General features: G+C 44.4%; 2 protein-coding genes across 2 annotated transcripts in view; one reads left to right on the plus strand and one right to left on the minus strand.

The window, feature by feature from the left end:
- The window catches only part of ABCC5 (ATP binding cassette subfamily C member 5), a 200400-nt gene that overhangs the window by 93878 nt on the left and 92965 nt on the right, over positions 1-13557 (plus strand). The window lies entirely within an intron of this gene.
- Positions 855-13519, minus strand: LOC309629517 (5-hydroxytryptamine receptor 3C-like). Its single transcript, XM_082393609.1, is given in 9 exon segments — positions 855-3038; positions 3169-3384; positions 3565-3574; positions 3577-3834; positions 4644-4738; positions 4922-5067; positions 5321-5430; positions 5896-5940; positions 6314-13519. Coding segments are annotated over 9 exon segments (1359 nt in total). The 5' UTR covers positions 6563-13519; the 3' UTR covers positions 855-2808.

Consider the following 13557-nt stretch of genomic DNA (forward strand, 5'->3'; position numbering starts at 1 on the left):
AGTAGAAAAGACTGAGGGAGGGAGTAAAAGGAAATTGAAAAGAAAGTTTGTCTTAGGGACCCTGATCAGAGACTTGCTCTTCCTGTTTTAATTCTCCTATAGTGTTAGCCGATGAAGACTTGAAGTGGGGGCTTCCCTGGTGGTTCAGTGGCCGACTCCGTGCTCCCAATGCAGGGGGCCCGGGTTCAATCCCTGGTCAGGGAACTAGATCCCACATGCCGCAACTGAAGAGTCCACATGCCTCAACTAAAGATCTGCATGCCTCAACTAAAATCCTGCATGCCGCAATGAAGATCCCGCGTGCCGCAATGAAAACCCGGTGCAGCCAAATAAATAAATAAATATTAAAAAAAAAAAAAGAGACTTGAAGTGGATTGATATCTCAATATGGGACTCCTGGAGAACCTGTCTGTTTCATCCTCAGTCTGGAGGGTCGTGTGGCAGAGGCTGAGTCCCGTGTCTTGAGCCAGCTTCCTCGGTTCAAATTGCAGCGCTGTCACCTGACTAGCTGTGGAAACTTGGGAGACAGCTCAGTGGCCATCACTGCACTTCTCTGTGCTTCATTTTCTCATTTATTGCATTTCATGTATTTGAATATATAAAATGGGGATAATAATACAAAACCACAGTTTTAAAACCTAAAGGGCTTTGAAAATCAAATTATTTTTCATAAATTATTTGGTGGCAAAGCCTGACCTGAACAGTTGTGAGTCTGTACATAGTTTCATTTTTGCTACCGAGTGTGAATATTCATAGATTTCACTGCAGAAATATTAATTGTGTTTGACTAGAGGGTGCTACTCCATAGCTGACTTGGGGTGTTAGTAACATATAGTACATGCATGATTGTTACCTTTTTAAAATCTGAAAAAATCCACATTTGGCTCCAAGGTATGTGTGGATCTATAGTTCCTGCTTCACAGGGTTACCATAAGGATTAAATGTGCTTATTCATAGAAAGCACTTAGAAAAGTGCCTGTCACATATTAATAACTTAATAAATGTTGGTTATTATTATACCTATACTGTGTCCTTTCTAAAGACCCACTTTGTAGAAAGCTGTGAGTCGAGGAACTGCCAAAATAATAACAGACATGCTCATTTATTTAGGTGAATGTCAGGGCTCCTGATTTAAGCTTAGCTAGATCTTTGACATGCCTGGAGGGCTGGTGATGGTGAAGGGAGTGTTTGACAAGGTTCTAGAAACCGAAGAGCCAAAGACCTTCCTGAAATTAAAAAAAAAAAAAAAAAAAAAAAAAGCAGAGAAAAAGGAGTATTAAGGGGCACAAGTTTAATTGGAAGACCAGGAGCCTGAGTGAAAGGAGCCATTCAGAGTATAGCAGTGTATTTCTGCCTCAGTATGCCCAGATTCCCATGGACTTCTGCCTGAGTCCCAGCAGAAGGGGACTGCAAGGAAAGAGCAAATTACAGCTGGTCCTGGTGACTCAGCATCCAGTGGGAACATCTGCACTGTGGGTTCAGCCTTCCAGTGGCCTGGGCTCTGAGAGGGCATAAGCTCCTGCAGCGAACATTGGGATGGGACCTCAGGCCCACACCACCAGCAGCAGCACTTCTAGTGGACATTGGCAGCCTTGCCACCCTTCGGTGACCTTGCCACCAGTGACCAGAGGAAGCCAAAGGAGTTTGAGGAAGAGGAGTGGAGAGGAGGAACCAAGGAAATATACTTTAGTGAACAATATTGTGACTTTCTTTTTACTCCTAGCCTGTTATAACCTGGGAACTTTAGGCTTCAGATAGACAGTAGTAGAATAAACTAAAGAAAGGAAAAGAAATGGTTGCTAAAAATGAAAGATTGTGTTCAAGTTGTAATTAAGGTGCTCTTGAATCTGTGCTTTTCTGAACCTGGTGTCCAGCAAATCATGCCACAGCTCTGGTGTACGGTGATACAGTGGGGTCTCCACTTCCCCCAATAAGCTATTGGAAATAATGGGCCAAGAGACAAAAGACTTTCAAAATGATAAGGCAAGTGCCAGGAAGGGGAATTTTCCAGTTCATATGGGGGCATTTGTGTTACTCCCAAGTAAAGCAGATGCCATTTTCAAACGTGTTCTCCTTGGCCCAGTGTTCTTTTCTTAGCATGATTAGGGACGGATCAACTCTAATTGCAACACAGACAGCAGAATTCGGGATTATGTTAACACTCTAAGTGTTTAATGATGAATGAGTCATATGTCAGGCTGTGACAAAAGGCTTCACTCTTTAAACAAGAGATGCCTCGTTCTGGCACATTATTAATTTCTAAAGCTTGAATCTGGGATAACTGGATTTAGGAGGTTAATCCTTATTTCATTATAATTTCTTGTAATAGATTTTGGCCTCTTCTCTCCCCTCTCCCCACTTTCACATGTTGTCTAATAGACTTAAAAAACAAACACACAAACAAGAAAATCCTTCTTACTTTGGTAATAAGAAGTTTCTGCAAGAAGACCCTCAACCTCAAGGGTTTTGAAACTATAATATACTGCAGAGAAGAGCCAGTGCTTTCCGCAAAAGGGTTTATTGGAGGAGATTCAATCAAGGAAGTATTCCAAGAACCTGAATCCTGAGGAGCCAGGCAGGCAGGACTCGTGGGAGGGCTGAGGGGAGCTGATGGCGTGCAGGAGCAAGGACCTGACTCAGGAGAGCTTAGGAGACCATTCAGGTCTGGTCTGAAACTGAACAGAAGGGCTGGGTTGAAAACAAGGTGGTTGCCAGGGCTGTAAGGTGGGATTTGGACAGGGATGAGAGCCTGGCTGGTTCCTGGAGGCAAGAGAAGCTCTTGCCTGGAGCTTGCAGGTGGGCATCTGCCTAGGTGTCCCAGAGGATGATGACCGTGACGACGGAAGGGGCCGGGAAGAGCAGGCAGAGGCGGAAGAGCAGGGTGTCCGTCATGTGGCTGAGCTGTAGCCACAGGCTGACCGAGTGCTGCTTCTGAGCCTCGTCTTCCTGCTGGGCCCTCGCTGACCCAGGGCACCCATTTAGCTCTGTGTCTCCGGGACCTGGCACCTTCCCCACCAACTCCACGGGCTCCTTCACACCTGCGGAGAGACAGAGACTCGGCTGTGGGCTGCCAAGGTCAGCTGGGGGGTTGTGGGAGCAGGAAGGAGGCGGGAGCAGAGAAGGGGAGGTGATGGGAGAGGACGCGTGGGCAGTGCTGATTTCCCTCCCCAGGCAGGTGGGCAGGGCTGAGGCCCAGGCCCGTGTTTCCCTTCTGGGGCGCAGCGGGGCAGCGTTTCCTTGGGCTGGTGCAGTGTAGAAGCAGGGAACGGAGCCAGCGAGGCCTGGGTGGAGGCTGGGTGGTGGCCAGGTGCAGCAGGTAGGTGATGAAGATGGTCTCCAGCAGGCGGAGCACCATCAGTGACAGACACAGGGCAAAGTAGACACCTGGAGGGAAGCTGGGCCTGCCTGAGGGCCAGAGGCACCAGCCAGGGACTTCTTGTTTCCTCTGTTCCCGGAGGGCCCATTTGCAGGATCTCTTTTTACTCTGACCTGGTTTCATTGGTCCCTCTCCCCACTCCACCCCCCACCTTGCTTTTCTTCTCCTGATGGAGGGAGGGGCCATACTGATGAGTGGGGGGTGCCACTGGCAGGCAGTAAGTCATTCAATGTCATGAGCAGGAAGACGTTGTAGCCCATCAGGAGTGTCATCTTGAATGGGGCATAGCTCTCGCTTTCTGCCGGCAGGTAGAAGCTGAGGACGTTGATGGCTATCAGAAAGCTACTGGGCACCAGGAGGCTTATGACTCTGGGCACCAGAGGCTGCGCCTGCGCCTGATGGTCACCTGGTGGGGAGGAGAGAGGGAGGCAACTGAGGAGAAGCCTGGGAGGCTGCCAAGCCAGTTAAAAGCAAGAGTTGAGATTTGCTCCTTACTTTCTAGTAAGGAAACATTACCTCAAGTCCCTTTCTCTGTCTTGCCTCTCCAGCAAAGCCATCTTAATCACCACACTGCCTTTCCATGGTTTGATTCTACCATGCTGCTTACCATTGAAATGTATCTCATTCCTTCTTGGCCCAAAGTTCAACTTTCTCCGCCTAAATTTTTATTACTACCAATGTGCTCTTAGCAGAATCGAGGGACCAGATTCTTAGGTATTGTGTGCATTGTATTTCTGCTTGCTTTCCTCATCAAGGTCTAATCTCTAGTGACTTTGCTGGTGGACATTTAAAACCAGGGGAAGGGAAAACAAGACAGAGCAGACATTTTGGGGTCACCAGGATTTGGAATCATAATATCCCTAAGACAGTGTTTCATAACTTTTCCACCACCTCTTTTAAAAAATAAATATAAAAATTCCTGCCCTCCAAAAAGTTCTGATAGCCCTGGCAGGGGGCAGAGGTTCATGCTCACTATAAATCACTGCCATGGGAGCTTTGTTTCTTCCTTGGGGAGGATCCATTCAATCAGTATTTACTGAGGGCCAGGTACTGTTTTAGGTACTGGAGATTTATCAGTGAAAAAAGTGGTAACAATTTCTGTCCCTGTGGAGCTTATTTTCTCGTGGGAGAGCTTACATTCTGGTGGAGGACATAAGCTATGCATCTAAGGAGAAGATCTCATCCAGGGCCCCTGAGCTCACATAGAAGATGATTTGGTCATACTCACTGGTGCCCACAGTCATCTTCATCATTCTTTGATGGATACCCTGAAGTACCCATTCCCCCTTGCTCCAAACGACGTTCTGTGATGTTTCAAAATCTCCTGCACGTCCTGCTCCATGCCCAACACCATGTTCTGCACTGCAAAGGAGATTCAGGCAACTCAGCTTCCCCCAGCGCTCCCAACCCCTTTGCCCACACTGTTCGATTCCTTACCACTTAGCTTTCACACCCCTTTCAGTGAGATTCCCTCACTGTTCCCAACTTTCTGTCCTCTTCTTCCCAAACCCTTTCTCTAGCTCTCAACATGTGAGCCTCACTCACCTGTGTAGATGAAAGAGCTGGAGGTGAGGGTGCAGTTCTGTTCATCAAAGGGGAAGTAGAAGATGTCCAGGTTGCAGATGCTGGTCACCTGCATTGGTTTACTGTATTCGATGTGATCATCACTGCTGACATAAGCCATATCCATGCTGTGTGTGAGAAGGACAGGGAGGTGAGTGCTGTGGGTTCCCCATCAGACTTGGCCTTCTTCCTCTCTCAGGTCACCCATTCCTGTGCTCCAGCCCCACTCATCTGACCTCCCCCTTCCACCTATTGCCATGTTTTGGGGGTTTCAGACGCTGCTCCTTTCTAAGGTGAGTCTTTGCATGGCCCCTATTGGTTACTCATGCTCTTCCCTGGAGATATGGTCTCCTTCTTGCTTTTTTCAGCCCCGATACTCACAACTCCTCAATGAAGATATCTGGAAGCCACAGGTTCTCAGCTGCCACGCTCAGCTTCCTGATGCCCCCACATTCCACTGGGTTCCACCTAAGGAATGGATTGTACCACATCTAGAGGAAACCGTGGTGTGGGACAAACAGGGGTTGGGAACTGGTCTTAGTCTTCCTCTGTCTCTTGCACTTTACATCCCTTTTTTTACTCATTTCTTTACTCTCCCACCCTCTCTCTGGTGACAGCTGTCACAATGTCACTGACAAAGTTTTACTTGCTTCCACTTCTCCCTCAGTGGTCTCAAGGGAGACCTTGAGCTTGGCTTTGGATTCCCTGGGTTGGAGCCACTTAAATATTGGCTTCCATGACCTTGGTTTATGCCACTTGCTCCCTGAGCCCCATCTCTGCCCTCCTTAAACTGGCAGAATAATCAGGAAGTTTTATGTTTTCATTATTGGCTGGTTCCATATAAATTTGTCTGATTTGTGGGTATTCTCAGCTTTATCCATTTAAATCTGTGAAGTTGGACCCTGGAGTGGAAAAAGAAAGGTACCATAACAAAGGGGAAACTGAGTCTATCTTACCACATTTAGCCACAGGAATGATGTCATCAGTTGAAGATGTGCATCCTGGAAAAACAATTTTCATCCAGGATCATTAATTTTATGAAGTCAGGTCCAGTGCAGCCACCCACCTCTTACTCATTTCCAAGGCTGTTCTGTGTGGCAATTATGATATTTTTCATAAGCCACTAAAAATGGTAGGTCATATAATCCAGGGTACATGAGAAATGTAAGTGAAAGCGCCAGTGTGAGAGTCCACTGGCTTCATGTTTCTTGTGGCGTATTCCCAAAAAAGGAGAGCTTTTACCTGCAGTGATGTCACTGTAGCATTCCCTGTCATTCCTCCCTACCCCATAGACTGAGCTTTTAATTTTACAAAATCCAGCCAGGGAACCCACTGCTCACCACTAGACCATTACAGAGTTGGGTCAGGACTTACTACTTCCAGGTTGGCAGACAGGGTGAAGGAGATGTGGACATGAGTGGGGATGCTGAAGTTGGTGACTGGACGGAAGGCCTTCCTGTCAAACACTGCTTGGAAGGCAGCAGGGTCCACCCCATGCTGATCGAATCCTGAGTAGTTGATGGTGAAATTGTCTCCTCTTCCTGTAGAGAGCAGAGACTGTGAAAGGAGTGCCAGCACTGGGGTCTGGGAAGTGTTTCTGCACAGAGAGACAACAGGGGTCATGGGAGAAATGTCTGGACTCCTCCTTCCTGGACCAGGGAGCTTGGGCTGGGCTGGTATGCAAATGGTGGAAGTTGATGAGGTGAGCTGAGTCAGGGCTCCATCCTCAATTCCACTGTCTCTCTCTCTATGCAAAACTTTTCTAAATGTGTATGCAAACTCAGTCCTGACCACCACTATTTAGTGTCCTGTGTGTTCTTAACAATCTCACCACAAACCTTTGTCCTTGAGCCATTTGGGTGAATGTCAGTGACAGATTTTGCAATCACAGTTCTCCTCCTCACTATATGAACAGGGCATAGATGGTCATGAATTAATGATGAGAGAAATAATCAGGTAGGTAGTGAGCAATCTGTGGGACCTTAAGGAAGGGACTCCTTAAACAAGGAACTCAGTTTTCAGTTTAATGGTATATATTGTGTCCTTGCTTTGTGCTGTAATTGTTCTCTTCTAAAACTCAGGACTCATCACCACTGAGACTATCTTAAAAAGAGTTCCTTGATACCCATCTTATACCCAAACCTTTTCTTGTCATACTTTGTGGGGCAGAAACAGAGAATGTATGTGCCCACAGAGAAGATGTGGTAACATCTTCTGGTCGAGTCTGTTTTTATCTGTCTCTGATGTTGTCCTATCCCTCATTGCTTATTCTCAATAATGAACAAGAAATTACTCTAGACTGGGAAAATTGTACTGAAAAAGTTTTCCTCTTTCACAACAGATCTTCTCTTCTACCTCCTTCCCCTTGGCATCTTTCTTTTCATTTGCTTAAGGGAACTGAGAAAGAATTTTCTTCTTCTCAATGTCAGTCGATACCCAGAAACCGTGGGGTAGATTATATGCCTGGAAAGAGAATGACATGGGGAAAGGGAAGAGGCCCAAGGATGTATGGGGAGTGGAGAAATAGATTAACAGAGGCGTCAACTAACTGTTTAGGACCCTAGAAAGAGCTACAAAGCTGTCAGTGTCATGAGTTTCCATTTTTACCAAAATGAACACCCAGTCATTGACTGTCTAGAAATAAAAATTAGCCTGGTTTCTCTGTTTCCCAGAAGTTATATGGATGCTGTGCTCTTGTTCTTGTCCCATCTTAACTTGAAGCAGCAGGTGGAGAATGAGGCAGAGGAAGAATCCTTCCCCATGGAGCCAACCTCTTTCCATCTTCCTCTCCTTGGCTCTTCTCTGGGGACTTAGTGATGATGTTGACCTTAAAAGACCATAGGCCACACCTCAAGCCTTAGCTTTGAATAATTCAGGTGTCAGGTAGCGTTAGCCGTCTCTCTAACGAGCACCCCCAGTGACAACAGAATATCATGGAGGACTACCCCACCCCATGCCCTAACTAGACCTGAACCTGGTCTCCAAAAGTAATCTGACAAATCAGTTTGGAGAGAAGGAAGAAAAAATATTTGGTCACTGGAGCAGTGCTAATGGCTTCCTCATACTTTAGAGTCACTCTGGCATATAATGCACCATAGGAAAGGCACAAAATGACTCTATTGCCTTCAAGTGGCACACGTACTTATTTTAACCCTGCTGCCATCTTTCAAAAAAATTGCAGAGCGGGGGGGGGGGGTTCCTTTTATATAATCAACTTCAGACTCTGAGGTTTTAAATATGACTTCTGTACTGGCAAGTCTTAACTTTTTATTTTTTGCGTGTGTTAAAAGCAATTTGGACCCAGGTATACTGGAGGAGGGGGTGGGGTGGAGGGGAGATCACAGAGTTTTCAGCAGAAGTGGCTTTATGAGGTCATGACCAATCAGCCTGCAAATTCATGTTGTTTTTGGCCCTGCTGGTGTTTTTAGGAAATTAGTTAGTTGTCAACATTTTAAAAATTGGGAGATTTCATGTAAAAACTGTTTCTGGCTTTGTTTGAAAAATAAGATCAAGCAGTACTGGGCTCACATTTCTGCTTGACAATAATGCTTTCTGCCAAAGCTAAGAAGTGGTTAAGCCCTTTGGATGCAGAATATTTGTCTCTAGATCATCACAGTTTCTGTCACCAACTATTGTCTTATTCCTGACCAGCTCCCCTCATTTATGTTACCTGCTTGGCCTTGGTTGGTGTTTAAGTTTGCCTTTGAGTGTTAAGATTAATTTTCTTGTTCGATTCTTAAAGGACCTTAAGAAGTAATTTCAAAATACCGTGGCATGCCTAGGTGATCACGGGTCTTATCAGATTTAGAACGTGCAAATATTTGGTTCCTGGTGGAAACCAGACATATGGGAAAGTGGGCCAGAGTCATCAGTTGTTTAACCTGTTTTATTCTAGAATGATTTCTGTTAGGGAAGGCCCCAGGAAGTGTCATCAGTGGCTAGGAAAGCCAAGGGAGAGGTTGCTTCAGTGAAGAAGCTTTTCAGACTAGTTGGTATGAGACAGTAAGAAAGGTCTAAGGCCAAATCCTGTTTCTATTAGAATCATGTCACCCTCTCTCTGCCTCAGTTTCCTCCTCTCTAAGATTGAGACGATAAGACCTGTCATGCAGGAGTTTTATGTGGTTGGAGGTAATATTTGTACGTTGCCTGTCCCATCCTAAGCAGCTAATGAATTGGAGCAGCAATAATATTAAAAATGGCAGTAAGAGTAGTTGTTATTGTTATCCTCACTCTCTCAAGGTCGTGCAGGTTGCTTCAGCCTGAATGGAATCTTCTGGACTTAGAATGTCTGAGTAGACTGAATTAACCCCAGTTCCCATGAGCAGAAAAGTGTTTTCTCTCAGCTTCACTCAGCTGCATACTGACAAGGACCCTCCCTCCACTCTCCTTAGCACCACTCTTCATCTTTTGAGAATTCTTTCCCCTTCAGGAAGTTTATTTATTTATTTTTTCTTTTTTAAAAGATTCCTTTGGATCAGCATTTCTCAAAGCATTTTCTGCAGAACCCTAGTTCTACAGGATGTTCAATGCTTTTCTGAAAAACTTTTTTTCATTGTTCAAGTTCAAATAAGTCTGAGAAATGCTGAATTAAACAAGGAGAAACAGGGCTTCCTTGGTGGCGCAGTGGTTAAGAATCTGCCTGCCAATGCAGGGGACATGGGTTTGAGCCCTGGTCCAGGAAGATCCCACATGCCGCGGAGCAACTAAGCCTGTGCGCCACAACTACTGAGCCTGTGCTCTACAGCCCGCGAGCCACAACTACTGAAGCCCGCGTGCCACAACTACTGAAGCCCACGCGCCTAGAGCCTGTGCTCTGCAGCAAGAGAAGCCACTGCAATGAGAAGCCCGTGCACTGCAATGGAGAGTAGCCCCTGCTCGCCGCAACTAGGGAAAGCCCGTGCGCAGCAACGAAGACCCAACACAGCCAAAAATAAATAAATAAAATAAAATAAATTTATTAAAAAAAATCAAGGAGAAACAGGTTTTATTACTGTGGGATTTCTCAGAGTATTTAACTAAAATGTTAATGTGATTTGAATATCATGTATATAATTTCCCAAATGTAGTTGACTTTTGGAAATTTCTTTTTCTCAGAATATCTTGCAGGACTAGTACTCCACGGATATTTTTGTGAAACACTGCTTTAGGTAAATAGTGTAAATCTAGAAGAAAGAAAACCTGAAAATTTTGTCTTAGACTTGCTACAGATAGAATATAGAATGCTGCAGCATATGCATAAATAAATCAAGAAATTTAAAAAATATGGCTTCCCTGGAGGCGCAGTGGTTAAGAATCTGCCTGCCAATGTAGGGGACAGGGGTTCGAGCCCTTGTCTGGGAAGATCCCACATGCCACAGAGCAGCTAAGCCTGTGCGCCACAACTACTGAGCCTGCGCTCTAGAGCCCGCGAGCCACAACTACTGAAGTCCGCGAGCCACAGCTACTGAAGCCCGCGCGTCTAGAGCTGGTGCTCCGCAACGAGAAGCCACTGCAATGAGAAGCCCGCGCACTGCAACAAAGAGTAGCCCCCGCTTGCTGCAACTAGAGAAAACTCGCGCGCAGCAGCGAAGACCAAACGCAGCCAAAAATAATAAATAAATAAATAATAAATAAATTTAAAAAGAAAAGAAATTTAAAAAATAAATGAGATAAGTGCTTTTTCTTTAGATAAGTATTTTAAACCTGAATTTTGATTAGAACTATAAGAACCCACAAACAAATAAAAGGTAAATAGATACCAATTTCAAGCTGTTTCTGAATCCCTGAGCAATATAAACTTAGACTGCCTCAAGGAGGAATCTTTTTTTTCTTTCTTTTCCTTTAGATCAATGGCTTACCAGCTGCCGGCCATATGTTATCCACCTAGATCTAATTTTAAGATGAGAGTTTAAAAACATTCTTTGGTATTGTTACTTCTCAAATATGCTCAGACTGTAACATTTTAGTAGAAGGGCAATGTTGATTTTTCTCATTGGTGGTCTTGCAATCAATAACGTATATAATTTGTGTTTCAACAGTGTATAGTTTTTCCTCATGGAATTCAATAAGTGAATTATTTTGAGTGAAAAATACACACAGCCTGCATCAGTTTTAAATTTTTCTGGACTGACATTCATGCCAGAAAGGTTATCACCAATGTAGACCAAAGTTGTTTATCTCTTCTTCTGATCAAAAGCCCATATTTATAAAGCAACACACCTGAGAAGCTCTGGGGGATGACTGGGAGTGACCACTCTTCCAATTTGTCTAGGCCTGTTCTAGAAGCCTCCATCTTGGCTGGACTATTGGTTCTGTCTTCTCCGGCTTAGTGGGATCCTGTTGCCTCTTGTCTGTGACCTGACAGGTACCCAGTCAATACTTCACAATGTGGGAAAATCCCTCATGCACATTTTACCATTAGAGATGTTAGACATACTGCATTCTTTTGTTCGCTTGAGTAAGTAATCCTTAATTGTCATTCTGGGAGGAGTAAAATCCCAAGGCCTGTCAATAAATTGTGATGCTTGTTATTTGAGCTGAGTAGATTTAGATGATTGTTCTGGGTGGAGGGAACAGCTAGAGTAAAAACATGGAAATTACAGTGTTATCAGGACCTCATATTTGAGTAGGCGAGTGACAGGAAATGAAACTGTAGTATAACGTGGGTACAGATCACAGGTCTTGTATACCAAGCTCAAGTTTGGTTTAATTTCATAGCCCAGTGTTTCCCAAACTTGAATAAGTCTCAGACCCCTTTTAAGGGAAACAATTCTCCTAAACCCCTGATGTTGACCTAAATTATTTATATTATAATATTACTTAAATATGTATATTCATAAAACCATGTATAAAGTCCTTATATCCTTTATAGTTCTCATAGCACTATAAAATTAAAATAAATTTACAAATTATTACATACAAGACTACAGAATCAACACAACACTAATTTAATGTAGCGCATAATATTGTTTTACTAAAATTAGATAATTGATGTCATTATTCCCCTCTTTATAATACAGAGCTAGCTTTTGGAACACCTATCTGTTATTTTGTTGAGCCAATTTGATAGTGCATCTCAATATAAGAGTTAGTAAGCTTTTTTTTTTTTTTTAAAGATTGATTGACTGATTGCTATGTTGGGTCTTCGTTTCTGTGCTAGGGCTTTCTCTAGTTGTGGCAAGCGGGGGCCACTCTTCATCATGGTGTGCGGGCCTCTCACCATTGTGGCCTCTCTTGTTGCGGAGCACAGGCTCCAGACGCACAGGCTCAGTAGTTGTGGCTCACGGGCCTAGTTGCTCCGCGGCATATGGGATCTTCCCAGACCAGGGCTCGAACCCGTGTCCCCTGCATTAGCAGGCAGATTCTCAACCACTGCGCCACCAGGGAAGCCCCGTAAACATTTTTTAAAAAGCAATTCTTCATTTCATTCTAACTACTACCCCTACTGCTAATGAACTTAGGAGGTTATTACTGCAAAGGTGGGGAGTGTGTAATTCTTTCCTTCATAAGGTGAATATGTGATATGACTTATCATAACATGCCTATACCACTGTGTACTCTGTGAGCACTCAGCTTCTCCCACGCAGTTCTCTCTTAAAAATTCTGTGAAACCTTTGTCTCTGTAACATGCTATGGTATTATTTGGCTTTCATTCAGCATTGTTTACATCTTAAATCCTCTTCTCTTCTTTCCTAATTTGCCTGAGACCATTAAAGAGGTGCGTTATTCTGTTGCACTATATTGTTACCATGATGTTAAATAAAAGATTCCATTTATTAACTAATTTTTTTAAAAAGTTTTATTCCATGAAAATGACTTTCATTGCGAAATTGATCTGCAAAAGAGAAGTTTTGTTTTTATAACTGGCCAAAGAATTCAGGAGTGCCACAGCAGATGTGGGGTGATCACACTTGACATTAGCTCCTGACAAGCTGGGTAGAGGAGGGTGTCGGGGGGCTGATGGAGTAGAGCATTTCTTTTTTTTTTTTTAATTAAAAAAAAAATTTTATTTTATTTATTTATTTATGGCTTTTGTTGGGTCTTCGTTTCTGTGAGAGGGCTTTCCCTAGTTGCGGCAAGTGGGGGCCACTCTTCATCGCAGTGCGCGGGCTTCTCACTGTCGCGGCCTCTCTTGTTGCTTGCGGAGCACAGGCTCCAGATGGGCAGGCTCAGTAATTGCGGCTCACGGGCCTAGCCGCTCCGCGGCATGTGGGATCTTCCCAGACCAGGGCTCGAACCCATGTCCCCTGCATTGGCAGGCAGATTCTCAACCACTGCGCCACCAGGGAAGCCCCTAGAGCATTTCTTATATCAATGAATGGGACCACCATCCATCCAGTTCTGCAACCAGAAACCAAGCTGTTACCCATGACACCTCTCTTTCTCACCCCACAGTATCTAATCCATCGTTTGTCCATTTGACCTCTTAAATTTCTCGAGTCCGCCCACTTCTCTCCATCTTTTCCACCACAGTTCTAGTCCAAGCCACCATCCTGGATGATGATAGTCACTCCTAGCTTGACTCTTCTCTTCCATTCTAGCTGTCTCTAATTCTTTCTCCAGTCTGCTGGCCTCAGGGAAGTTTTCAAAATGTAAATATGATTTCTCAACCCTTAACCCATTCACATTTTAAAACCTTG

Source organism: Balaenoptera borealis, assembly GCF_965194805.1.
Source record: "Balaenoptera borealis genome assembly, chromosome: 5".
Taxonomy (NCBI): domain Eukaryota; kingdom Metazoa; phylum Chordata; class Mammalia; order Artiodactyla; family Balaenopteridae; genus Balaenoptera; species Balaenoptera borealis.